At 40.5% G+C, this 27892-nt stretch overlaps 2 protein-coding genes across 6 annotated transcripts in view; both read left to right on the top strand.

The window, feature by feature from the left end:
- HEATR5B (HEAT repeat containing 5B) overlaps positions 1–19898 on the top strand; it is a 59727-nt gene extending 39829 nt beyond the window's left edge. For all 4 annotated transcript variants that reach the window (XM_071575512.1, XM_071575502.1, XM_071575486.1 and 1 more), the window contains 10 exons: positions 755–934; positions 1605–1842; positions 2479–2739; positions 3657–3784; positions 3973–4117; positions 8684–8953; positions 10986–11210; positions 13123–13274; positions 15364–15577; positions 17144–19898. In XM_071575512.1, the coding sequence (XP_071431613.1) occupies positions 755–934; positions 1605–1842; positions 2479–2739; positions 3657–3784; positions 3973–4117; positions 8684–8953; positions 10986–11210; positions 13123–13274; positions 15364–15577; positions 17144–17448 (2118 nt within the window). In that variant the 3' untranslated portion in view covers positions 17449–19898. The remainder of the gene's footprint in view (positions 1–754; positions 935–1604; positions 1843–2478; positions 2740–3656; positions 3785–3972; positions 4118–8683; positions 8954–10985; positions 11211–13122; positions 13275–15363; positions 15578–17143) is intronic.
- Positions 19899–21566: 1668 nt separating this feature from the next.
- STRN (striatin) overlaps positions 21567–27892 on the top strand; it is a 75663-nt gene continuing 69337 nt past the window's right edge. For both annotated transcript variants that reach the window (XM_071575472.1, XM_071575462.1), the window contains exon 1: positions 21567–21954. In XM_071575472.1, the coding sequence (XP_071431573.1) occupies positions 21649–21954 (306 nt within the window). In that variant the 5' untranslated portion in view covers positions 21567–21648. The remainder of the gene's footprint in view (positions 21955–27892) is intronic.

The following is a 27892-nucleotide window of genomic DNA, read 5'->3' as shown; positions in this document are numbered from 1 at the left end:
AGAAAAGCAAGTGCACCAGAATTATTCCATTGCCTGCTTTATGCCTGGGCATGAATGTGTTTCAGAGTATGAATGCCAATGTATAGCATTAGCCAGGAGCAACTGATCTTTGTGATGCTTGTTATTTTAAGTACCTATTTGGATGCATTTAACTCAGATGAAAAGTGGAGGGGCACCCAGTTGTCTGTCCCCTGTGTCTTGTATTGATTATTCTAGATGTAGAACTGTTGGTTCCAAATCATAATTCAGTTTTTCAAAGATCTATATTTTACTAATTTCTAGGTATTTTCATAACATTAATGTTTTGAAAGGTTCTCATTAGTTTGGAGCCTTATATATGAAATAGAGAGGTATAGGTTTTTAAAGATATACTTTTATTGATTGCTGTCCAGTGTGTTCTTCACAGGGGATGCAATGACACATTATCTGAATGATTTGACCAGACACTTGGGAACAGAATGAAAAATTGTTATTATGTATTTATGGAGGATTAAAAACCTGTTTTAAATATTAATACGCATTGCAAATACAGCCTTTGTAACCGTTGACCTGAGTCATTCTGTTGTCATGGATGAGGAGGAAAAAAAAGGAAAAACCTCAGATTTATTTGTGTTCAGCAAGAAGACAGCAGCAAAGTTTTTCATTGTGTTTTTTTTGGGTTTTGTTTTCTTAGTGATTTGGGGTCTTTTTTTTAATTTATAAAGTTGTTGGGTTTTTTTGCTAGTTTAGAATGATTCTAAACTTTGTTGTTTAGGTATGTAGCGCTTGGATAGGAAGTGGGGTTGTAAGTGACCTGAATGATCTTCGCCGAGTTCACAACCTTCTTGTCTCTTCCCTGGATAAAGTGCAAGCAGGAAAGGGATCCTCTAGCCAGCTTTACCGAGAGAGTGCCACTACTATGGAAAAGCTTGCAGTTCTGAAAGCGTGGGCTGAGGTAAACACTGAGCATTAAAACTTTGAAAACATTTTACAGTGGAATTGCAGCCTCATGTCTCACTGTCTCCACCTGTCCTCCTCCTAACCTGTTGTACTTCCACTCCTGGGATGTTTTAATCTCTGTATCTTTCTCTGTTGCTTTTTCTGCCATTCTGTCAATCCATATTTACAGTGAGGCTTGCTTGTTCTTTGCTTGATTGCACTTTTCTGTATGAAAATACACACTCATACCATATCAGATTTTGAATTTCTTCCCATCTTATTGCTCTTAAAAACTCCTCCAGAACCAAGCAAACAAAAAACAAACCCTTTTCCCCCCCATAAACCCTTAAAAATCAAACAACCTTAACATATATTCTGGCTTAATATTTCAGTTAGTTAACCAGGAGTTTATCAAAGTGTTCATAATTGACATGTTTTTAGGAACAAAAGTGTGTAGCTGAAACGTTTCAGGAAATTGCCATTTCTGACACTATTTTAGATATATATATACACACTGCTAGAAGTAAAAAAAGTTAAATAAAGTGTAATTGTATTGAAAATCTTTTTCAATCGTTTTCTGGTGAGTTGTAAATGTACGGAGTCTGTTACATTAACATGGGAAAGGCTGCTGCTTTTTATCTTTATAAAATCTCATCGCACATACTTTTGTATCTGTTTTCCTTTAGGTGTATGTTGTTGCCATGAAGATTAAGAAAGAAGCAGAGACCAAACCAAAGCGTGTTTTAAAGAGCACAGAGGAGGATGAGGATGATTTTGGTACTGTAGATGAGTTGCCACCAGACAGTTTGATAACACTTGTGCAACCTGAACTGCCTGCACTTAGCCGTCTCTGGTTAGCTGCGCTGAAAGATTACGCTCTTTTAACTTTACCAGCTGAATTTGCTACCCAGCTTCCACCAGATGGTAAGCACTGAAATTTTTTTTTGCGTTGTGAAAAACAGAAGGAAACTGTAGTTGAACCTTCAGAATTACTCTATAAATTATTTGGCATGAATGTTTTTTATACAAGTGATAAATTTCTGCCTTTGTGTAATAGAAACATGAGTTTAAACTTCAAGCTTTTTTCCTTCAATCTTCAGGGATTATACCTTTATCTGAGTCACTGAGATGATTAAAACCATGTCTTTGTAGAATTAAGTATATGTCTGCACCTCTAATAGGTTGATATCAAATGCAAAAAGATGTTTATTGTAAGAAAAGCGTGGCCCCTGAGATGAGAGCAAATACTGTCATACATTATTTTACTGAGTCAAGAGTCAATGTTCTATGTGAAAAATGCTGCAAGACCTGATGACTCTGCCTTGCCTTAGCTCTCTGATTGCTGCTTCATCAGGGCCAGTGCACTTTCTTATGGGAGGTACTTACAGTGTGTCTACACAAGGAGAATTGGAATTTACTGTCACTAAAAAGTATTATACCTGAATATGTACATGATTGAACGCAACCACTATAAATATACTAATAAATTTAAAGTACCTGATTTTTATCTGTTGTTTGCAGAGGATTTCAGAACTTACGTTTGCTTTGCTAATTTAACAGGAGGAGCATTTTACACTCCAGAAACAATTGATACAGCTAGACTGCATTACCGAAACTCTTGGGCTCCCATTCTACATGCAGTGGCACTTTGGCTAAACAGTACAGGATTTAACGTGTCAGAGTCAACAGAAGAGACTGCAGCAGCAATGCCCAATTCACAGAAATGGGCTACATCCATTAAGTTAAACCAGACACCTGGAACTCCACCTACCACTAAATCTTTGCCAGAGATAAACAAAGATCGAATGCACTTAATTTTGGGTAAGAGTTACAAGTTTAGAGCTCAATAGCAGCACATCGTGGTATGAAATGCTGTAGGAATAAGAAAAGCTACTTTGCTTGATATCTGGGAAGTTTAAAATGCATTATATGTTTGGACAGTAATGTTTTGAAAATATGCCTCCTCTCTCTCTGCCTAGTGTGATTTTTATTGATAAGGTGTATAACTAGTTTATTTTATGTAATTCAATGAGTAGGAACTGTTGTACACTGTAATATAATACAGATGATACAAAATGTTACGCTTCAAAGATGCAAAAGCTATGAGGTTAATTAAAATACACACCCTTATAAAAACATTGTTCAGTAGAGACTGATGTTTGACAAGTCACATGAAATAGCTTTTTTATCAGTTTTTCATCTGTGAGCAGGGCTCACTGTTTCCCTTTGTTGTTACCTAACGGCTTTAAGAGATGGATGTGATCTCTTATTCTGAGGAATGCCAACATTTTGCTGAGACATACAGATATTTAAAACCAGAATTAATTGACATATGTATAATATGAATATTGCATAATTTTTGAAACTTAACTTCATCTCTTTTTTCTTTACATTTAAAAGAGTTCAAGAAAATAAAACTCAGTTTATAATTGAATTATTCATAAGTCTAACCTGAAGATCTTTAGAACAAAGTATGGTTTTCCATTCAGTAATCTAAGTTGCTTGTTGTCACTGCTTATTTTTTATTCTGCCAAATTTTGGGGAAGACATGTTGCAGAAGAAGAAACAAATACAATTCTGCTCTTTCTAATACATAGACTCTCTTTTTAAGGAACAAGCATTGAGAAAACATGTATCTTTTTAAAGTTGTTAAGAACCTGCTATTCTTAAAAAAAATTAAAAAGAAAACTTGATTTTATGATTATATGAACATTCTTTTTAATTATTGCTCTTTTCAGGTGTTAGTATACAGTTTCTGTGTTCCCCGAGACCTGAAGAGCCTGTTGAGCATGTTACATCTTGTTTACAAGCGCTTCACACCTTATTGGATTCCCCTTGTGCCAGGATCCATATTGCAGAAGATCAGGTAGTGTATGAGCATGTTGTAACCACCAGCTTTTTCTGCGCCTTGGTGTTTCATCTATGATGATTACAAAAGCTGTAATTCTTATTTATGTGAGGAAAGTATTTGCTCATCTTAAACAAGTTGACGTATCAATTAGGAATCATTAAGTCCTAATTAATTTTTTTAATATGTATTTTGTTTTACTGTAGCTCCTTGGTGTTGAACTCTTGAGTGTGCTTCACCGACTGCTCCTGACCTGGGATCCTCCTTCAGTCCAGTTACTTGTTACAGGAGTTGTCCAGCAGATAGTAAGAGCAGCTCAAGATTATTTGCAGGAAAAAAGGAACACACTAAGTAAGATATTGAAAACACAGCTTGCTTTGCAGCCTGAATAAGCAACAGGTTTTCATACTGGGAAAGGATCTTGATTGCATTGCAGTATGGTTACACTGAGGAGGAAAATGCTCTGTATTCCACAGATAATTTTGTTTTTATTCCCTAGTTACCTACTGATTTCTTAACTCTTGTAAGATGTAATTTTTTCATCCTCTGATCATTCTAGCAGTTATTGTTTTTATGTCACGGTTTTCATTAATTTTTCTTGAGTATGAGTGGTGAAAATTTTAACCAACACACAATTTAAGGCCTAGAACTTTCTAAATCCTTGCTCGGTTTCCTTAAGATTTCTCTACTGACTGCCTCCTTAGCACTTTTTTCTGAAGTTCAGTGGTTTAGCCATCGGTTTAGGGTATTGTGGTGTGTCCCTGGCACAACTGGCATTCACAAGGTGAGCAAGCTACTGCTGGAACCAGTATGAAAAGTTGCCTACCCAGGGGATCTTGCCAGGAAGAGGAGCAGACTTGCACCTGGGTTCTTACTTCACTGACATTCAGGGCATTCAGGGCGTGTCAGCAGCCAGAAGCTCTGGGAACAGGGTGTGCAAACAGAAGCAAGGCAGCTGGCATGGAAGGGCATGCTTATGCAGCTCAGAACTGCTGCTCAAGACTGTACAAACTGCTAGAGTCAGCATAATGATGGCAGTGACATACAACAAGACAGTGTGCTGACTGAGGAATAATCACCTTGGTACATGAGAGGTCTAATGACCAGGCTTGAAATTCAGATGAAGGTGCTGATGTGATTGTCCTCCAGATGCTTGTCTGTGCAGCCACAGCTGGAGGTGACATTAGTCTCACCTGTGAGATGTGAAGGAAATGCATGTGAAGGTGAGCATAGTGTGTGGTGTCTGGAAAGGCACTGGATTTTCTTCTGGAAATGTTCTTCATAGAGGTCCTGCAGGTGCAGGGCTGAAGTCCCATGTTTCTCAGGAAATGCAGCCATAGGCTATGCTGGAATATGGCCCTGGAGGATGACTTGAACAAAGGTGGTGGCTTGCAAGATTGTGACTTCAGCAACAAAAGGTTCTATCTCCAGATATCTGATTGGAGAACACTACAGAGATCTGGCAAGTGAAGAGGAGCCAGCTCTGACCCACTTGGACAGGTCAGAACTGATACCACTTAGGGAAAGGAAGGGTGATACCAGTCAGGAGCTCTCTTCTTGTTTGCCACAGGCTGCTTAATCAAGAAGAGAAGGTGGTTGAAGCCATATTACACCAACTGGAAGAAGCCCTCCAATCAAGCTGTGGGAGCCTTGTGAGAGGCTTTTACCACCCAGGCATGTGTTGGAAGGGTGACACTGCAAGATGCTAACACTCAGCCTATGAGGCATGTGTTTTTTCAGTCCGAATAAGGGAGAGGCTCAGTGGATTTGCTCCTGACTAATACAGAAGAAATGGTTATGAAGGTCAGTGGTAGTTGTGGCTCTAGCAGCTATGTGATAGTGGAGCTCATGATCTTGAGGGAAATGAAGAAAGCAAGTAGCAGAACAAGTAGTTAGCTTTGGCCTAACTTAGCAGAATTTGACTTGTGCAGGAAGCTTTTAGATGAGCTCTTGTGGTAAGCTTCCCTGAAGGGCAAAGGAACAAGGGATCATTTGTCTTCCATGACAAAATAAAGCTCATTCAAAACTGTCATGGCAGGAAGCTGATTTGGCTGAACAGGAACTTCTGATAGAGCTCAGATGTGACAAGGAAGTGTATGGATGGTGGAAGTGAGGCCAGACTGGCCAGGAAGAGTGCTGGACACTTCTGCGTAGATATGGTGGAGTGGAATTGGGAAAGCCACAATTTAGCTGAAGCTGAGACTGATGGCGAACATCAAGTATGACAAGAAGGACTTGTATAGATATGTTGGCAGCAAAGAGATGAAGGAAATTTAGACCTTTTGCTAAATAGACTGGGTGATCTAATGATATGACATGTTGGAGGAAAAACTGAGGCACTCTTCTCTACTTAGGCCTATGTCTGTGTCCAGTGAGCAAGTTTAGGGAAGAGAAATGCTACCTGCAGCAGACAAGCATCAGGTTAGGCACTGCTTACAAAAAAGGTGGACATAGCCTGGAACCAGATGAGGTGCATGTGAGGGAGCTAGCTGATGACATGCTAAGGTTGTTGCAGTCATCTTTGAAAATCTGTGGTGCTCAAGAAGGCTTTCCAAAATGGCAAAAATCAGATGTTATGGCTAACTTTGATGAGCTAAAGATGTGAGGTGGATTTTTGGTATACTATCTTGTCAATAATAAGCCTGCTGTGTGTGTTGAAAGGTTTTTGAGAAAATTCCTTTGGAAACCACTTTTTAGTACATGAAGTAGAAGAATGTGATTTGAAATAGCAAACACAGACTTACCAAGAACAAATAATGCCTCACCACCCTCTGTGATGAAATAACTAACTCTGGATGTGGACTGGTGGATATTGTTTACTTAGACTTTTGCAAGGCTTTTGACCCAGTACTCCGTAATATCATTGTCAGATTGGAGTGATGTAGGCTAAAAAGTGGGAGAGTAACTGTCTGGACTGCTATGCTTGAATGGAGTTCAGTGATTCAAGTCTAACTGGCAGCTGGTTGCAACTGATGTTTCTTAGAGATCAGTACTGGCCTTCTACTGTTAAACATTGTCATGAACAACTTAGGTGATAGGACAGAATGCAGTCTCAGCAAATATGTGGGTGATAGCAAATTGTGCAAGTGGTGGATACACTGGAGCGTAGTGCTGCCTTTCAGAGGGATTTTGAACTGCAGAACTGAGACCCTGTTGAAGTTCAGCAAAGACAAATGCAAAACACTGCATTTGGGATGGAATGCGCATTGGTATAGGCTGGCACACTGACAGATTGGATAGCAGGTTTGCTAGATAACCAGTTGTGTGTTTGAATCCATGGTATGAAACATCTGCAATGCTGAGGACTCTTACTAAGCTGTGTTAGAAAAGTATGACCAGTAGAATAAGGGATATGGTTATCCTTTCACCTTGAGCTTGTGAAGATGCATCTGGAGCAGTGTCTAGTTTTTCTTCACTCTTCCTCTTCATTCTGAATAAGAGAGATGTTGACAAACATGAAAGAAGTTCAGTGGAGGTCCACTGAGCTGCTTAGGGAGGTGAAGTGTGTGGCCTGTGACGTGAGTCTTGAGAGAGCTGAACTTGTTTAGTCTGCAGAAGAGAGGGTTAATATGGGATAGACTAGCAATCCCCCTTCTTAAAGGGGATTTAAAGACAAGGCAAATCCAGAGCCTTCTGAAAGGCATATGGTGGAAGGGCCAGAGGCAATGGACACAAATTGCAGCAGTGGAAATCCAGATGGGATACAAGGAGAAAATTAATCACCGTGGGATCAGTAAAGCAGTAGAACAGCTGTCGAAGGATGTTGTAGTGTCTCCATGCTTGCAGATACTCAGCACTTGACCAGCAGTCTGAAACTAAAATTGGTCTGAAAGCTATTTTCTGATGTACTTTTAGTGACCTCTTCCTTTTAACAGTGTTTCCCTGTTCAATCATTTCTCTACCGTTTCTTTAAAATCTGACATTGGATGTACTGTTTTCATCTTTGCTAGGTAAATTAGCTGCCAGGTGGCAACCTGACAACTAATTCATTGATACCTGGTTAAGTTGAGTCTGACATGTTTTCTATTACCTTAAAAAAGTGAAGTGAAACTTAAAGAATATTATCTTACTAAGGAAAATTACTGTCTTATTCTAGCACAATATACTGTTGATAAGAAGCCCCCAAACTGATAGCCTTTGCCCATTTTCCACATGAAAACAGGGAGAGAATTTTAGTGCAACTGGAACCAGCACAATTGAAAATGCAGGCTCTGTTCCTTCATGTGAATTAATGGAATTGTTTGCTGTCAGCCCAGTAAGCTGCATTTTTCAAATCGATGAATGTGATAACAGTAGCAATCATTTAAATTCATAGGAGCTCTATAGGGGTAGTTCAAGCCAGCTTTGACTTACTGAATCTCTGTTGCTGTTTAATGGGAGAAGGAAGGACTGCAGCTTGCCAAGCAGCCGTCAAAAGAGAGACTTTTTGAACTGAATGCGCTCAAATCATGAACTCAGACATAGAATCCTACAATGCTTTTCTGTTCTCTTACTTCATAATCAATTTAGGCTGGAATAAGATTTTTTCAGGGTGGAATATTTCATTAATAGCTGTTAAATTAAAAAAATACTGTCCTGTCTGTTTATCTGACAGTCATTGCTGTTAATTTTATAATCAATTTTAAAAGAAGCAAAATAATTAACTGCAGTTGTATTTTGTGTAAGACTACTTTTTTTCTAATTCTGGATGGATTTTTAATAAGTATTGTTGCAATCACAATGCTTCTATAGCATTTTAAATGCCTTTAAGTAATTCTGACTAAAACATTTATTTTGACATGAGCAATGTGTGTCCTATCTTACTGTAAAGCAACTTTTTCTTCTTGATTTTTAACTTCTTTGTGAAGAGTGTTTCACATCATCTTCATTATGGGATCTCTCTTAACTGTCTCCTTGTACATTTCTTTCCTTTTTCAGATGAAGATGATAATGAAGAAAAAGAAAATCCTCTTGCTTTAGGAGAGGGAGGTGAGAGTGGTGGTCTTGTGCCTGGAAAATCTCTAGTCTTTGCAGCCATGGAATTGCTGATGTTTATCCTAGTACGACACATGCCCCATCTGAGTTCAAAAGTGTCGGATTCTCCAAGTCACATTGCTGCCAAATCCCACCTTTCAGAGGAAAGTGCTCGTCTTGTGGCTGCCACCGTGAATATTCTGTCTGACCTGCCTTCTCTGTGTTCTCCAGCAGGTAAGGTATTTTATCGAAGTATGTGTGAGTGCTTACTGTAGTGGAAGCATTGTTAGGATATCATGCTAAAAACAAACTATAAATATGTTGTTATGCAATGCTTTAAGTGTCACCTATTGATAAGTATATTTAGATTGTAAACTAAATTAAGAATTCAGACTTTTCCAGTGAGCAGTGTAAAGGAAATGATTTAACTTTAAATTTGCTTGTATGCTGCATGTTTGATGAGGAAATTAGCTCTATATTACTCTGATTTTATTGGAGGTTTTTTCCCTTTTTTCATGTTTTTGAAACCTTATGGCCAATTTTAATCATATTGTAGAAGAACACAGAGATCTCAGAATTAAATTCCTGAAAAGTTCACGAAATGCATCAGCAGTGTGAAAAGGGAATCCTACTGAGATAAAAACAGCACAATTCAGCTATGGTGCACTTGGTTTTGCAGCCGTTGGCTGTCAGTCGTGCCAAATGTGACTCTAAATTAAATGAAGCTTTTTCTGCACAGGTAGACTGTCAAAAAGGACAGGTGTAAACAAGGGTAATTGCGTTGAGTGAAGTTCAGGGTTAAGGGACACCATTGGATGGGAAGCTGTGTTCTTTGAGTTTTCCTTTTCAGAGAACAAATTGCCTAAGTGTTGTTTTGAGTGTCTTTGACATGTTTCACAAGACTGATGTAGATAAGACATTTTAGAGGTTGGTCCCCTAATGAGTTGTATAGTAAGGAACATACTTGGACAAAGTCATGCTCAAAAGACAACATGGCCTGTCTTCAAACATTCAAATTGTGTCTTACAATTCTTTAAGGAACAGTAGATTTTGAGTTGATCTGGAGTCCTGCACTAGTTTCATTTGGTTCCCCCTTCTTTTTGTTTTGTTTTTTTCTTTGAGGGGAGGACAATGGGGAGGAGGGTAGGCAAAAAGAGTAACAGTACTACTTCCGTGTTGTCTGGAGTGAAGGTGTGCCTCCCAGCATTTAGCAAGTGGCCACTTAAAATAGCTCAGAAATATTGTCTACAGAGACTGCTAGAGTTTGGGGTTTTTTCTTATTCAGAAAAAGATGTAGCCCCAGCTGATAGCTGTAGGGAAGTGGGGATAGCACATGGACAAACATTTGTGTTAACTGAGTCTTTGGATGTAAGGGAAACTGAACAAAAAAAATTCCTCACTTCCTAAGATTGAGTGGGTTTTTTTTATTTCTTCCTCTTTCTTTCAAATACGAGGATCATGCAGTGTCCTTTGGACAAGATCCTGGGCAATCTGATCTTCAAGAACTGCTGCTTTGAAAAAGGGGATTAAACTAGATGACCTCCAGCAGTCACTTCCTGTCATAATTGTTCTACTTAATGTATGTTTCCTCACAGCACTCCCAGAACTAGGAAAATGGCAGGATTTGTTTCCACAGATGTGGGAAAAATGAAGTATAGAAAAGGTACAGAAAGAGACTTGACTGTCTTCGGTGACCTGCAGGTTGATACTGCGTACCTAAACCAAATAGCACCCTTCTTTCAGTCCTGCAGGGGCTTAGAGTGTACATGTGTTATTGAAACTCCTACAGCTTTTGCCCAGGATGTGACACCCCTAGACAGCTTCCTTATTTTGCTTCTGGGGCTTTTACCATGCACCAGAGCCCTTGAAAAGTACTATGACTTGGTTTGGATACCTGTTTCCAGGCCTCTTCCTGTTGTTGTTTAAAGAACTCTAGTGATATGCAGATGCTGCAAACAATCTGGATGACATACCATGTATCACATGCCATGTAGGACAAAGCTTTAATAGCTGGCTCATCATTCCTGAGTTGACAGCAGTATTTTAAGTGTTGGCTTGTATAAGCTGTGTTAGGATACACTTCGATAGTACTGATGAATGAATTTGGTGATAAAATGTTGAATGACACATATCACTTGTTACCTGAATTGCACTTTATCTTGGTGTCTCCTTTGTTTCCAGCCATATATATCCATATTGGGAAAAACAAAGAGGTTATCTACCACACTTCAAAAATTCTGTTTTACCTTTTTTTTTTCTTTTTCAGGGTGTATGACAATCTTACCCACTATCCTATTTCTGATAACAAGAGTATTGAAAGAAACAGCAATAAAATCGGCAGATAATCAGGTCCCACCTCCAGTCAGTGCTGCCCTTCAAGGGATAAAAACTATTGTTACGCTTCCGACAGTAAAGACTGATGAAACTGAGAAGCAATGGACAGGTCTTATCCGTAGCACTCTGGCATCTATCTTGGAAGACTCTCAACCTGGTAAGTAGTTGCCCAGTGCAAGAGAGTTAAGATTAATGAGAACTGAGTTTTGCTGTAATGAAAAGGCAAGTGGTATCTGCCTATGATTTAAGGCAAGACCTAACTGCACAGAGCATAACTCATCTGTTACTTAATAGATTATGTTGAAGAAAAGCACAATATTTGCTTTAATACTGTTGCATCTCAGGAGTTCCTATTCCAGCTGACAGTGTTGATCATAACCTCCTGCTAGCACTTTTGTCATTCACAACTCATCTTGCAGCCCTGCCTCTCTCAGGTTTTACACTGGGACAATTCATACAATCCTAATGACAGTAAGTGTTAAAGCCATGAGCATGAAGACAGCAACATTATGGCAAGGTGCAGACTGAGTAGGATTTTCAGAATACTGTTACAAACTTTCAGTGGTGAGAAAGAAATCCTACCCTTGCCAAAAAAACCCTTGTTACCCACCAGCAGGATGGATACTATGTCTCTTAGGGAATTGCACACTAGTGTTCACACACATGCTTTGCCTTGCCCTTCAAAAAGTGCAAAAGAGGTGCAGTCTCATCTGCGTAGTTAGCAAAAGAGAGGCACAAAGATTTGCCATTTGCATAATGGCAGTTCAGGAGGAAAACATCCCATTCCATTGCCAAGGAGCCATTTGTAGAGAGTGAAGAGGCTTGAATGGAGTTACTCATGTGAGAGATGGGGAGCAAGTAAGTAATTGCAAATGATTCTGAAATGTCTGAAGGGGAAGAATCACTAGATTTATGTTAATCAAGCCAAACTTCTAATTTGATTTGTCACGTCAACTCTTGTCTTCCAGCCTTTTGTTGCTGTAAAGATTTCCCAGTCCCTCTTGCTAGAAACATTACTGGCTTTAGGCTTTTTTTCAGGCTTAGAAATCCTTCATGGTTCCTCGCAAGAGTGTATGTTTTCCTTTTCCTCTTCAGTCTTCTGTGAAGTGGAATAGATCACACATACAAAAATCTAAGCAAGGTCTACTGCATACAATTTCAAGTCTCATCATTCAGTAAAATTTTTAAACAAGCTTAAATTTAAATAATGTAAGAAAAATTGTCACTTAAAATGCTTGGAGTAGTTTTTTGAAGTGAGGTTTCACATTATAGTTAAGCCAATTGAGTGACTAGCTGACATCTGTAAAGGGCAGTCATGCTGTTTTTCTATTCTGCTGACTTTATATGTGCTGTTTATTTGTGCCTCTCAGGGGAGAACAGAACTAATCTGGCCAACCAAACCAGCAGAACAGTGTTTTTTGTATATATTATAATGGTTTATACATAAATATACATTTATATAAATGTTTCTGTTGCAAATTCATGAATGAGATCTGTGAAGATGGAGCTTGTGCACAGAAGAAAATTATGACAATGGGAAATTGAAAAGCAGGAAAGGTTAAAGTGGTTCTGTTCCTATTGGTTACAGGTGGCTGTTAGATCAGCTAGTCTGTTCTGTGAAACCTCATGTTAAGTAAAAGTTGTTGCCGTGCTGGATACCAATTTCTTCCTCTGCCGTATCAGTTGAAGATAATAAAAATAAAGTGAAGTAGATCTTTAATGAAGGAAGGATCTAAAAAATAGATTTTTTTTCTCTCTTGCTTACACATGGAAAGCAAAAATTATTGTGTGGTACAAGTAAGTGTGGGTGATGATATTTTCCTTGATACTCAAGTTTCAGAAAGTTTAACTTATTAGAACAACTATTAGAATAGGGTTGCTCAGCTTTTTATCAGTCACAATCAATAATGATAAAGTGATTCTGTAATAACTAAATGCATGTCCAGTGGCAAATAATTTCAAGTACATATATTTCCTCTTTGTGAGTTTATCTGTGCTCAGTGACTTCTATTAAATAAATTCTAAAGCCTTTGGAATAAGCTAACAGTATGTTTGGTTTTGTTTTTCAGAAGCCTCTAAACCTATTCTTGATGAAGTAAGCATACTTACAGCTATTGCTCTCTTCCTTTGGTCAGCAAGCACTGAAATAATTGGAGTGCAGTCTTTACAAAACGGATGTATGAACAGATTTAGAAGTGCATTGAATTCCTGTGATCCTTGGGTAAGATCATGTTACAAGAATGTGAATGATATATAGCCAACAAAAACTAATTGTGATATATTTAACACATTTCCGGAATGATTTGTGATGCCTTTACTTCAGTGATAGATACTGCATGTCAAAATAACTAGAATTTTCAACAGTGCCTTATTGAAGCCCATGACCAAAATAACCCAAAGTAAGTGCTTCTAGATAAAATGTGTTCATGGCCTTGTGCCAGATTCTTGACTTGCAGCTTTTTAAAAGGCAAAACCAATCTTTGGTACGTGAAGTTTTTATCAAATGAAAAGGTTGGTTACCAGAGAGAGGTGACATCATGATCTTTTATAATCCAAACTAAACCATTTTTTCTGTGGCTAAAATTACAGCCCACATTTTTGATAATATTGTATTTGTGCAAAACCTGTACTTAGTTTACATGTTCATACAAAACTCAAATTAAGAGCAAAAATATCATTTCGTGGTAACCATCAGAGCATTTGCAGATTGTGAATCATCTCTCGCCTGGTTTCATTTCTGCCCTTTGGCTTTATCTTCTGAATTACTTTCTCATTAAATAGGAAAGTTAAAAAATTGTAGACTGACTTTGTTCAACAAGACTAATGCATTGTATGGATAGTTAAGCTTACCTTTTCCAACCATGTATCGATCAGTTTGAGTGGGTATACAAATCTGCATATGGGAACTAAAGAGAAAAATCTATAATGTTTCCTCAAGCAAGCAGTGCAGAGATTCCTGAGAAGAAAACCACACAAAAATGCGGATATGTTTAGGGTCACAGTGAAGCATTAAAAATCCTTTTTGGATTGATAATTCTTCTCCATAGCAGAGCATGTGTTTTCCAACGTGAACATAAATTCAGTTGGTTCCGAAGGCTGACTTTGGGTGGGAAGCTACTTAAAATGTAGTGCGTGAATGGAAGTGTCAGTTGTACTAAGCAGAAACTTTTATGTCATAATCTCTCTCAGCTCTGTATAAACACATGAACAGTGAGAGAAGTACATTTTCACCCACCACCCTGCTGGAAAGCTGCCCGTCAGCTGGAACTTACCACTATTTTTGTAACTCACAGAGAAAACTTGGACAGCAGCCAGATTGTGTCCACTCTCCTCTCACTAATGTGCAGAACATAAGCTCTGTAATACTTATGTGTTTATTCTTGTTTTTTAAACGTAAAATACTCATTGTTGCAGTCAGTAACTAGACACCCGTTTGTAATAAAAGCATGATACTGACTCTACTAAAAGAACTCTTCTAAAGAACTACTGCTGCCTTCTAAGAAATACAGGAGCACTTTTGAAATTATTGCCACCTGCAAAAGTCTGAGAGAGTTAGATATCATGTATAGCAATAACCAGATGTCTGGTGAGCTCAATTCAATTTTTTTCTGAGATAACTCAGTTGAGAGACCCAAGTGTCTCAATGCTAATGGGCAAGCTTTACATGGGAGTGCACTTTAGATGCTTTGAAGAAGCCCTGATTTTACCTCAGAGCAGTTTTCCTAGACTTCTGTGAATGCAGAATAGTCAAAAGTTTAATATTACAAAGATGGAAGAAAAGAAGCTTGCCTGAAAGTCTGCTGTCAGATGCAGTCATAAAGCTCATTTGAAATATATATACATTTAAGAAATATTTTACTCCTTATTTCAAAGGCTAACAATTTTTAACAAAAAGAAATTAAATTTAAAAAACATAGACAGAAAGGGAAGGGAATTATTTGATCTGAGCCATTTTTATGGGCTAATTTACCTTTCTGGGATTGGGATAGAAGATCATTATTTTGAAGATCATCTGCTATTAGAACTGGTAGCCCTGAGACTTAAAGATGTAGTTCACTGTGAACTGGTGTGACTGACTATGCCTTTATGTTCTCTGGATTTATATTGTTACTGCTGTTTAATACCTGAATATTTTTCTAATTTGCCTTCCTTTTATTGAAAACTAGGCTAATACTATTTTAGCAGATGGGCTGTGTTGCTGCTTTCCTCTTATTCAGTATGTTTCTTTCCCCTTAAATAGTCTTTTTCTTTAGCATTCCGTGAGTTAACAAATAACTTTGAGGACAGTGTATTTATCTTGATTTGATTAGGTTCAAGCCAAGTGTTACCAGCTTCTGCTTTCTGTGTTCCAACACACCAATCGTGCCCTATCAACTCCATATATTCATTCATTGGCCCCTATCATGGTTGAGAAGTTGAAAGCTGTGGAAAGGAGCCGCCCAACCAACAACCTGGAGCTTTTAGCAGTCCAGGAAGGAATTAAAGTCCTTGAAACATTGGTCGCCCTTGGTGAGGAGCAGAATAGTAAGTATTTAGGTTTTCTAGAGAAAAGTGTAAGGCTAAAATAGAATATTGAACATCAGAAATCCTGCAGCTAGGAACTTGATGGCATAGTCACAAATAAGAGTTTGTGTGCAACATGCTTTTGTTATTCCAGTGCTAGAACTTTTGTATACATGAACTGGTATAGCACATACAGTATGATGTGCTGTAGCCTTTGCATTTCTGGTGATTGCAGGGAAAAACATTCTAAACATGAGCTGCAGTAATCAGTGATGTTTTATTCTGTTTGGAAATGAGTAGTTCACACTGTTGAAGTTTACTTTTTCTCATTGTTGACTTCTCTTTATTTTAGTAGACTTTTATCAGGTTGCTTCTACCAGCTCAACAAAGTTTATCTAAAAAGCTCAAGAAATTCAACTGTACTGGTCAGAGTATCTTGATAGTAAATGAAGCCTCCTGTTTGCTTCAGTAGATAGAATACATTATTTATAGTTTAAGTTAGCTATTCTCTAACTGAAACAACATGTGTTCTGAAGACTTACTCTGCAGATATCTGACTCCAAATGCTGATAAAGTTCCTTGTAAAAGTATTGGTTGTAGGGGGTTCTTGAGGGGGTTTGATTTGTTTTTGTAGTTTGGGGGTTTTTTTCCCTCCAGCATACTTTTTGTTGGTATTTCTCTATGTTGATGATAAAATACTGAATTTCTTGAGGTCCATTCTGCTTCGGGCACAGTTGTTTGAGAGACATGCAAGATGAGAGAGTAACTGAAGCTAATGAGGAAACAGAACATCTGATTGTTGCTGTCTGGAGACAATTGTCCCATGAATATGAATTAGTCAAAACCTTTAGTGGAAAATAATTGATTATCTACAAAATTTTAGTTAAGTTACTATTAATATTTAGGTTGTTTAAGCTTAAAATGTACAGTTAACATGTTACACATTTAAAAGGCATACTTGTAGCCTTTCTAGATACAAAAATTTATTGTTTAAGTTCAGCTGCCTTTTTTGTTCTCAAGGTCAACCCTTTTGATCCCTTTGCCATTTTGGGCTGTGGCCTCATTAGGTCATGCTAGCTCAAGTATAGCTGCAATGCTAGTTTTTGGATTAGAATCTTCCAGATCAATATAATAGCAGATAACCTGACCTTTTTGCTGACACTTGCATACTAATAGCGGTTCACTCTGTGCCCACGGGGAAGGCTGATACTCAGATTCGATTGAATAACATTTCTATCTTTGAAAAAGTGTTTTGAAACCCTTTAATAGGGTAGGCAGTCTATGTCTTACAACCTTTTATCAATGTTCTGCAATCAGATGGTGCAAAAGCATCTTTAAATAAGTGTCAGGATCAACATAACTGTAATGAACAATAATAGAAGTCTGAAATACAGTCCTGGTAAGAAAGATTTGAATAATAAAAGAACAGGAAACCATCTACATTTAAGTTGGTTTTTATTTGATAATTTTTAAATTACAGTGTTTATTGTCAGTTACGAAAACAAGATTACCCATATCAGACTTGTAACTGACAAATTATTTTGGTTTACTCTCTGATATGGTAATTTTTTTTTCTTTCGTTTTTAGGAGTACAGTTGCTTGCCCTTCTTGTTCCCACTCTGATCTCCTATTTACTGAATGAAAATGCCTTTGCTTCTGCATCTGCAGCATCTAAGGATCTTCACGAGTTTGCACTTCAGAATCTAATGCACATTGGTCCACTTTACCCACATGCTTTCAAGACAGTAATGGGAGCTGCTCCTGAATTAAAAACACGTCTAGAAACAGCAGTCCGAGCAAGCCAGGCCAGCAAAGCAAAAGCAGCTGCTAGGCAACCACCACCCACAGTACATTCCACCCCAACAATTAAACTGAAAACTAGCTTTTTTTGAATTACTTTTATTATTTTTGGACCATTAAGTAGTCAGAAGCATTACATTATCCCTGCATACATGTCTAATTTTGTGTAATTTGTATGTGAAAGGCTGTCTAATGGAGCTTTGTGTAATTGCTTGAAATCCGTGCATTACAAGGGAAGTGGTGTTACTTGTATTTGTATAGATTTTTAGGAAATTGTGATCATATTTATGAATTTATGTTATAAATTATCCACAAAAAATTTATTCTGTATCTAAATACTTTTATTTATTTTTAAAAGCTCCCCCAAACACTCCAGTGGTTTTTGAAATCTGGTGATTGTTATCCTACCATTGTGCCAACACACAAGCACAGTGGGGATGGAGGGAAAAGGAAAAACTCTTATGAAGTGCTTACCCTGTACCATGGGGAATTTCAACTGTAGAAGTATGCTTTTTTCCTTTAAATAACAAAGTAGGGAAGGGGACTGTCAGACTTTGTAGATCATTTCAGCTTGCATGAAAAATAAAAAAACCCACACAACAAAAGAATTGAAAATTTTCAGCCTTTCTCAAGGTGAATGATCAAGCATGCTGTCTTAATGAGTTGTTCTTATCTATGTGGTGTATATTTTTTCCAATCCATTCCCATGCTTGAAAATGAATAAAGGATGCAAAGAATCTAATCCCCTATCATCTCTTCTAAGATAAATTTTAAAGAATGCATTGGAAATTGGGTTTATAAAGAGAACTGCCTGCTACCTGTGTTTTTGTAGGTGTAGATTTTGGCCCTTGTAAGGTGCTCTGTGTTTGCAGTCTTCCTGTTCTGCCAGCCACTGGTTGGGTATGTGATGAGTCAGTGCTCTGCCCTTTGTTCAGAATTACAGGTATTTAACCTTGCTGCAAGATTTTAGTCTCAGTGGATAATATATCATACCTGTAGTCCTTGATAAAGTTTGCAAGCGGAGTTACTGGAGCACTTTGCACCTGTACTGACTCAGGGGGCAGAACACAAGTGAGAGCCAGGCTCCTCCAGTTTTGCCTTCCCCTACCAAGCTTTTCTTCAAACAGCACGTGGCTGCCCTTGCATCTGGGTGAGTCTGCTCTGCAGATTGTGGAGCTTAGAGCTCAAGTGCTGTGCTGGCCTTGCAGTGCACAGCCAGTGACTCCCAATGTCTGGCTGCTGCCAGGCCTGCCCGTCCTATTGGCAGAAGTGCAGAACTGTGTATTTTCTTGTGTATACAAGACTGACTGACATGATTTTTTTGACACAGCTGTTGAATTTATGGGCTTCTGTAGGGATCTTTCTATACATTTACCTTTATAGAGAGAAGCTACATAACTAGAGGCCTCAGCTAGGCCTGTTGAGTTTCATCTCTGATTTTTTCTGGGTCCTCTGTAAAAACTGGGTATTTTAGATGCATCAACCTGAAATATAACAAAGGGATAGTAAATAGAATTGAACATGATTCATAGCTGGTTGAAATATTTTTAGATCACTATTTTTGCATAGTCATTTGCCTCTAGGCTTTCTATTTTCCTGTAAGACCTTATCTAATATCCCTTTGAGTACCTATGCAAAATGGTCAAGACAATGCTCTTCTGCCCTATTGTATTTGCTGTGTGCAAAATATTTAACATAAAAGCAGAAAAGCTTTTATTTCACAGTGAACATTTTAATACTAAAGTGAGGACACAACAAGTGGTGCATATTCTTACCAATTCTTTTTTTCATAAAGCTGTTAACTTCTGTCTTGTTCCAGTGTTCTACAGGAGTAAAGATATATGTGGAAGTAAAAACAATGTGCCGTACAGGAGGAGAAAAGTAGTTTGACTATTTTTTTTCATCTTAGTAGTGGGAATTAAATTGATTAAAATATATCCCTTTCTAATACGTGTTTCCAGCATTACAAAGCTGTATTGCTTAGAAGTTTTGAATCTGTTTAACATTTGAGAGAAAGTATTAAAGAAACTTTCAATACAAAATTGAACACAAACAATTTGCAAGTAAAACTAAGAAAACAAGTTTATAACCTGTTTTAGATTTCCTCCTCACCACCAGACAGTCTAGTAAATGACTTCTTGGAATGATTTTGCCTATAATCAGGTTTTGTTTACTCTTTTATCTCAGCACTTTTTAGCTTTGGTTAGACTCCAGTTGACAAGATGTCTGAAAACTCAGAAAAGGGGAGGGGGGAGGGAAGTGTCACAATCAAGCATAACTAAGGAGTCAGTAGAAAAATAGAAAAAAGTTAGCAGGAGGGAAAATGGCAATAGATAGATGTAGAGGGATAGAGAAGGGAGAGGTTTTTCATTGTATATTGTGTGGTTGTCTACAACATGCACAACTCCCATTTGTTTACATCTTTCCCCAGTTTAGTCCTCATTTGCTTCTCTGCTTGCTCCTGATACTACAGTTATAACCATGTGATTTTACATAGTATTTTGGCATCAAATTTCACTTGATTAATAAAACCCTGAGGAACTGGAAATGTCCGTAGTGCTTATTGTTTGTTACTCTCCTTTTCATCGTTTTCTTCGTCAAATGCCTTTTCAGTGTGCTCCATTTCCGCTTCACATCTTTCATCTCTCTCTGTGCTGTTTCCTTCCTTTATGGGTGAGCCTTGTTGTTCTGCACTGGTTCCCTGCTGAGGTCCCCCAGAGCACGCCCCCTCTTCAGTGCTTTCCCTTTTGTGCCCCTCTGCTCTCTCAAGCTTCCTCAGTTGTCTTTCCCAAAGAGATCGCCCACCAGCCACAGCTCAGACTGCGAGGGCAGGGTTACGAAGAAGGCGAGTACAGTTTTGGAACAGCCATAAGGAAACAGGAAGCGCAGCTTGAGTAAGCGGCGGGGCACTCCCGGTGTGCGGGGCACGGAACAGGGCAGAGTGGCACGGGCAGGGCCCGATCCCCGTCCCCAGGAGCCCCGTGGTGTGCCCTGTCTCACTCCGCATTCGCCCAGCCCTGTGGCGCAGCTGCTGGCGCGGCGTTTCTGTCTCCAGCAAGGCTCCGGTGCTGGCACGCACAGGGCAGGAGAGCAAGCCCAGCTCTGTCTCAGTGCCTCGGGAAATAGAGGAGAGGGCAGTGCTGCCGACAGCGAGCGCCCTCAGCATCTCAGGATCCTGAGAGCAACAAGGCTGGTGAAGGGACTGGAGCACAAGCCCTACGGGGAGAGGCTGAGAGAGCTGGGGTTGTTTAGCCTGGAGAAGAGGAGGCTCAGAGGTGGCCTCATCACTGTCTAGAACTACCTGAAGGGAAGTTCTAGCCAGGTGGGGGCTGGTCTCTTCTCCCTGGCACTCAGCAATAGGACAAGGGGGCACGGGCTTAAGCTCTGCCAGGGGAAATTGAAGTTGGAGATCAGAAAAAAATTCTTTGCAGAGAGAGTAATCAGGCATTGGAATGGGCTGCCCAGAGAGGTGGTGGATTCACCTTCCCTGGAGGTTTTTAAACTGAGATTGGGCATGGCGCTGAGTGCCATGATCTGGTAAAGGGACTGGAGTTGGACCAAGGGTTGGACTTGATGATCTTGGAGGTCTTTTCTAACCCAATCGATTCTATGATTCTATGATTGTTTCCCCTTGCCTCGCACAACAGGCAGCGTGGCAATCCCTGAAAAATGTCACATTGCTCTCCTCTGCAGCGCTCCAAACCATGTTCAAGAAACCCCTGGAGACCTGGGCAGGATGTATAGATTTCGGCGGTGCGAGGCCGAGCACTGCTTGGAGCGGGGCCGAAGCAGAAAGGCAGGGGCTGGAAGGGCAGGGTCTGCCCTGAGCACGGGGATTGCTGCGAGGCACCTGCTCCTCCCGTGCCCCCGGGGTGGCTCCGGCGGCGCAGGGCCGTTCACGGGCCGCTGGGCGAGGAGGTGACAACTGCCCTGTGCTCCGCTGCCCTCCCGCCGCCTCCCTCAACCACCGGCCCCGGGGCGCGCTGCCAGCTGCGCTGCTGGGCTCCGTGCCGAGGCTGAGGCTCCGCCGCCAGAACGCCACGGCTGGAATTACGGGCGGCTCGGGGTGGAGGCGAGGATGAGGGAGTCCGCCCCGCCACGCAGCGGAACTACATTTCCCAGGATGCCGCGCGGGGCGGGTCTCTGGGCGGCTGTGCCCGCCGGGCCGCCGTAGCGGGGTGGGGGTGGCTGTCAGGCGGTGACGGCGGGCGGGACGCGCCCAGGTTGCTGCTGCTGCTGCCGGCGGGACGCGGCGGGAGCGGCGGCGGGAGCCAGGCGGACCCGGCCCGGCCATGGACGAGCAAGCGGGGCCCGGCGTCTTCTTCAGCAACAACAACAACAACAACGCGCTGCTGCTGCCGCCGCCGGCGGGCGGGCCGGGGCTGGAGCCGGGCGAGGCGGCGGCAGCGGCGGCGGCAGCGGCGGCAGCGGGAGGAGGCGGCGGCGGCGGGGGGGTCTCAGCCTCCGGAGCCGCCGCGCCGCTGTCGGCGTCCCGGGCTCAGTACAGCGTGCCGGGCATCCTGCATTTCCTGCAGCACGAGTGGGGCCGCTTCGAGGCGGAGCGCGCCGAGTGGGAGGCGGAGCGGGCGGAGCTGCAGGTAACACCCGCGACCTTCCACCCCCCGCTCCCCCGGCCCCGGCGGCCGCTCCCCGGCCGTGTCCCGCGTCCCTGCGCGGCCGGAGCAGCGAGGTCGCCCTGGGTGCTGCCGCGGCTTGTTCCTTTCCCGGGAGGGAGCGGCTGCCCGGGCTGTGTCGCTGACCCCGGGGCGGGACGTGGCCGCCCCGGCCCCGCCGCTCTCGCCGCCTCCCCGCAGCTCGCAAGCTGCCCCTCGGGGCCGGCAGCCCAAACTTGTCACCAGTGTCGTAACCCCCCGTTAAAATGTGCCCCCGACGAGCTGCCCGCCCCAGCCCCGCCGCTGTCCCGGCTCGCAGCCCCGCGGGGCCCGCGGTCCCCGGCCCGACCCGGGAGAGCGGCCGGAGCGGAGCCCCCTCGGTGCTGAGGGGCGCGATGTGCGGGGTTTTCGGTTGAAAAGCGATGAGGTTGATACGCTCATTAATGCGTGAAAGGACTGATAGGGATCTTGTGGTTAAAGAACTTGTGAGCTGCTGGCCTAAAGCCATTGCTGTCAGATACTTCAGTGATGGGCGCGTTACATGAACTCCAATAACAGTCGATAGCGCAACCTTCATTCCTCTTTGGCGTTGTTTACTAGAAAATCTCTGTTGTAAACCTTAATGCTGCCCATGTTACCAGCAGCACACTGAATCTCATTTGGCCGTGTTTGAGTCTAAAATGTGTCTACTCGTTTTCCTTTTTAGGTCTCCTTTCTTTGTCTCTTGCTTCCTGTCCATCTCTTTTCTTTCTATGTCTTTCCTTGAAAGTACTGTCTTTGTCAAGAGAGTCTTGAGTCTGTTTAGCAATGCAAACCACTTCTCTGTTTTTTGTTGTGTTTTTGGGCTGGTGGTTTGGGGTTTTTTTTCCCCACCTTTTTAATTGTACTGTCTATGGTAACATTAAACAGTCTCTCTGAGAAGAGTGGCTGATGTGATGTTCTTTGCTGAGGGTTCCTTTGTAGGAATTTAAAGAAAATGGTCATGAGGACAAGAGAGTAATTTTTATTTTAACTGCAGTGATTCAGTGAGAAATTTATTAGTAACTGAATCATGTTTCTGTTCACCACATCCAGTAAATACTATGTAGAAAGTAGCTAGTTTAGCTATATGTAAGGATAACATCCAATGGAGATCCATAAATATCTTCACGTTTTTTCATAGCTAATACAGATGTCATATATTACATTAGAGGAAAAACAAAGTCTGTTTCACAGGGCCTAGGAAGTTCTACCACTGTGTTAAAAGTAATAACACTTTGCGCATTTATAGTGCCCTTCATCAGAGACTAGCATGCCATTCCTCCTCCTCTAGGTATCCCTCAAAAGTTTGATGTTATGTATGAGACAGGAGAGAAGAAGTAGAGTATTTCAACTATTTGTCGAAGTCATGTATTATCACTGGCAGATAACCCCATCACAAGTTGTTTGCTTGAATGCCTTTGACTCTTGCCAAAGCATCTCAATAAAGTTATAATTAGCTGTAGCTGGCGTTGCCACGAGCTGTAACAGCATTTATCTGCTGCAGAGTCATGTTCAGGAAGGTGCAAAATTCTTGGCTCTCTCTACAGGCATCAGGCATTAAACGTCTGCTGTGACCATTTGCAGATGAATGTTCTTGGATCCATGTAAGAGGTTTTTGTTAGGGGTTCAGCAACTATGGGATGGCTTGTAGAAAGTGTACACAGGAAGGATGAGCAGCATTAATTAAAGGTTCTGTGCTCCTTCTGAAGCCTTTTGTTTGTCTGTGTATTTGGAAATGTTTAACAGAATAATTTGAGGTTATGCAGTTTCTCACTCTTGAGATAAAGATGCAGTGCTCCTCACTGTACTTTACTAGTCTTCTGTCCAATGCAAATTCCAGTGCTAGATTATGCACTCTCTTGGGAGGCTGTGTAGCAAGGCACCTATTTTGTATGGTGGCTTTTTTCCAGCAGTTTCTTAGAGGTAGCCTTCTTTTCTCTCCAGTTGCTTGCCTGCCATGATATTGAAATACTTGAGACACTTTATATCACAGTATTGCCTTGCTTGGTTTTGGCTCAGTAGTTGTTGTTTAGTATCTTCTCTCCAAAAAACATGTTTTAAGTCAGTCCCACTGTGATTTCCTGTCTTCCTTTCTTTCTCTCCAGGCTTCTTTTTATTTTCTCTTATGCTTGTAACTAATTGTGTGGAACTAAATGAAATACTCAGGTAGAGCACCTTCCTGTTGTGTTATATAGTGCTTGTTCAGGTGGCACACACCCAAGCTTATAACATGTGAGTTGGCAGACTGGGTATCATAGTAATCTCTGTTCTTAGTTACTGGTCTAGCCTTTCCAAGGTTTTTCTTCCTGTCAGTGCCTATATTTTGCTTCCCCTGGCAAGTATTCATATTTACTCTAATTTTCTAATTATTTTTCTTGAACCTTTTGAAATTATTGTTGCCACTATTATATAATCTTCCTCATTCAGAGTGACAGAAGACTTCAGTATTTATATCTATGCAAGCATCATTAACAAGCTGTGTATGACAAACAAGAAAGAAAACAGATCATTTGGAGTTCCCCTAGATGGTTATCTGCTAATTACATATTTCACTTTTAATGCTTGCTTTGTGTTTGCAGTAGTTTGACATCTGCAGATTGAAAAATTATCCTAAGTATAGACTTTCATGATGCCCTGTGAAGTAATTAACTAGGATAAATGCTAATGTTATTAATCCTCATTTAAGTACTCAGAAACTGTGCTTTATGGCATTAAAATTCATTTTCCCATCTTTTCAGAAATTAGTAATTTTCCTTTTCTTAGGTTCTTCTAGCAGCTGCTTGGAACAGTTGACACGAAAGGGTTTCCTATTCTGCAAGAGTTTTAATTTTCAGATATTTTTCATTCTGCATTTTTCTGGACTGTGTTTCTGAGACATTTCAGAGTTGTCATTACATGTTGGACAAGCCCATCCCAAAATAGCCAAGGGTTTGCTCAAATGCATATGCAGAACCCTGAAATCTGTGTCTTGTCTTGAGGCAAGCAGGGGTTGAGGAGCTTTCCATGTTGGTGTCTTGCCTGAACCATTGGCCTTCTGACTGGTTGGGACCGATGGCTCTGGATGTTATTTGCCTTTAATTAGCCGTCTGCTGCCCCTGAGGGAGCGCGATGGGAGCTCTGCCCCCTGCGGCTGGGACCCCGCAGAACCGAGTGCTGCCGATGCACGGCCTTGGCCCAGCAAGCGACAAAGCTCTTGAGCTCTGCTGCCTCACGGCTCCGTGAGCGTGGAAGGCCTCTGTGTGTGTGTGTGTGTATTGCTTTTGTTTTGACTAGAACTTTTGTCTTCGCAGGCAATGTATATGTTGCTCTGGAAAGTTTTGCTTCTGACAAACATTTTTCTGGCAAAAATGCAGTTTTGCAGACTTTGGCATTTCTCCACATTTCACAAATGGTCTAAATTGCAGCAAACTGCTGTGCTGTATGTAACTGCATGTATAGACGTCCCCCATCCTGCTAAGGAATTTTCTAGCTTTTGTCCTCTTCACTTTTAATTTCTTCTAACTAGCAACTGTTTCTTCAGAGTAGTAGAGTGCATACGAGTGGTGGGACCTGATAGTGTTACATGAAAATTATTCTTCCTGAGTAAACTTTCCTTTGAAAAGGTTTGCAAGGAAATTAGGGAGAATGGGTGGATACAACATGCTTGTGTTTCCACAGCTTTGCTAAAAGTATTCCTTGTAAGACAGTGCCAAAATAAAAAGAAAACACCACCCAAACGATAGGCAAAGAGATAATGAAATGAGATAAAATGTGGTTAAATGGTTGCAAACAACTCTAATAGAAAGAATGTGATGGAAATAACAGATAAGCACTTGAGGTTGGGCATGGAAGTCAGATTTAGTAATGTAAGCTCTCTAGGGGGGGTCATGGATGGTGATCTTGCCCCTTGCTGCTGCTTTTCTGCTGCAAGAGGCAGGAGTGAAACCAGGCACGCTCCGTGGTAAGAGTGTGTCCTTGGAGATGGGCAAGTTAAAGTAATGAGGAGAAGGGGCAAATCAGACAGATGGCTGTGGCTATTTATAGTGTTGTTTAGGACATTCGTTACTTGATTCACAAATTGTTGATATTTACAGTTTGTTGGCCTTTAGATAATGGTCCTCTGGTTGGTTTAAGTTTCTAGTTAAAAATCATTCTGATAGTTGGGTAATCTGTAAACGTTATTTGCAGAAAAAGTAATGGGCAGTGAGTTGGTGAAATCAGTTACTAAGTTAATGGAAAACTCCTAAAGATTAGGTTTGACCAATAAAACAGAAGATAAAATACAATTTGAAGAAGTTATGTATAATATATTCAAATATGATGACGTGGTTCAAGTTTCTGAGATTGTCTGTAAAAGACAAATTGGCAGAAGAAGTACTGTAGAAGTCTTCTATAAAATATTTTTTCTCATAAGGCAGAAAACCCCAGTGATTAATGTTAGATGCCTCTCCACCCCAGGGAACCAATAATTTCAACTTAATTGTTTTATATATGTCAGATAAATAAAAAGAAAGGCAAAAGAAAATAAGACATAGAGTACTGAGGTGTGTTTAGTTGGGAAAGATGGTGCTAAATGGGCCTTGGTGACTATCAGGTATCCTTTCTTTTGCATACTTTCTTCTAGCAAACATTGTATTTGCCACATTCATGGGAAGCAAAGGAAAGAAGCCTCTGTGCTCTTCACTTTGCTTATACACGTTTGCAGCTAATTCCAGTATGTTCATTGATAAGCTCTCATGGTTTGTTTTATTTAAGCTGGGGTACTAATGGGAGTAGCTGTTCAGTGATGAAAGAGCTGCATTATAGAAATTTGTAGAAGCAAAATGTAAATACAAACTGCTGAGACTGGTTCTTTGCAGGTCTGTACCTGGTTTTTATAGTTGTTAGATTTTTTTAATGATCTGTCTGTTTTCTAGCATCAGATATTCCCACTCTTCTCAAATCTGTTGAACCTGTAATTTAAAGTGTAATGAAAACATGTTTCTTAAATGGGCCTAAGTCATTTAGGAAAATGCTCCTGTAAATATTGACATGGCATGAACAGAAAGAGTTTTGCAAGTTATGTTGTCTCCAAGTGGTCTATAAAGCTTTCAGACACTTTTCACAGAAAGTTGTCTTTGAAAAAAAGAAGAGCATTTTATGTTTTTCATGATTTGCTATAGAATTTTTGGATTAAGCAAAAATGGAATAAGTGGAAAGCTTTGGTTTTCAGTGTCAGGTTAGCATATGGTGAAACATCCTGTGTGTCTTTAGGAGTGCACATTTATAATTTCAGTTGCTATCTTTGTGTCCTACTCAAATTGTGGCCCTTCTTTTCCTGTTGGGGGCCTTGACTCGATAATTTTATTGCATCAGGGGTGTTTGAACAACAAGTTGCAAATGTAACTTAGCCTTTATTGACATTTCAGTAGACAGGGCAAATTTGTTTATTAATTTTAGAACCGGCTGTGTAAAATTCCCCAAGGGAGGTCACATGCATCTCCAGAGATTTTTGGTTCATCTTAATTTATTGCCAAAAGAAGTAAAACTATACAAATACCAAGCCTTAACTAAAATTGTTATCAGCACACAGTTTTCTAAGAAAATAGCTATTGGTCAGCAACCTCCTCACATATTTGGCTTCACAGAGCTGCCAAGCCTTGTCAAGTCCTCCTTTTTAAGTTTTTTAGCTAAAAAGTGGCAAGAACTGACTTTGAAGTAGAGGAAGGATTGTTATGTTTTGTTTTTACATACTGAGAAATGCTTAGATACCTGACACAGCTCATGTGAATAATTTCAGAACGCTCAGAATCCAAGCTTTGCAAACAGCACACTAGAAATAAAAATACTCTGAAATGTGGAAACAAAGGTTCACTTTATCTGAGTGACCTGTTCTGTGTGGTCCTGAAGATGAATTCATCTAGAAGATGTTATTTTCCTATTT

Source organism: Pithys albifrons, chromosome 2, assembly GCF_047495875.1.
Source record: "Pithys albifrons albifrons isolate INPA30051 chromosome 2, PitAlb_v1, whole genome shotgun sequence".
Taxonomy (NCBI): domain Eukaryota; kingdom Metazoa; phylum Chordata; class Aves; order Passeriformes; family Thamnophilidae; genus Pithys; species Pithys albifrons.
The sequence above is the reverse complement of the archived record's forward strand: the minus strand, read 5'-3'. Positions and strand labels throughout refer to the sequence as shown.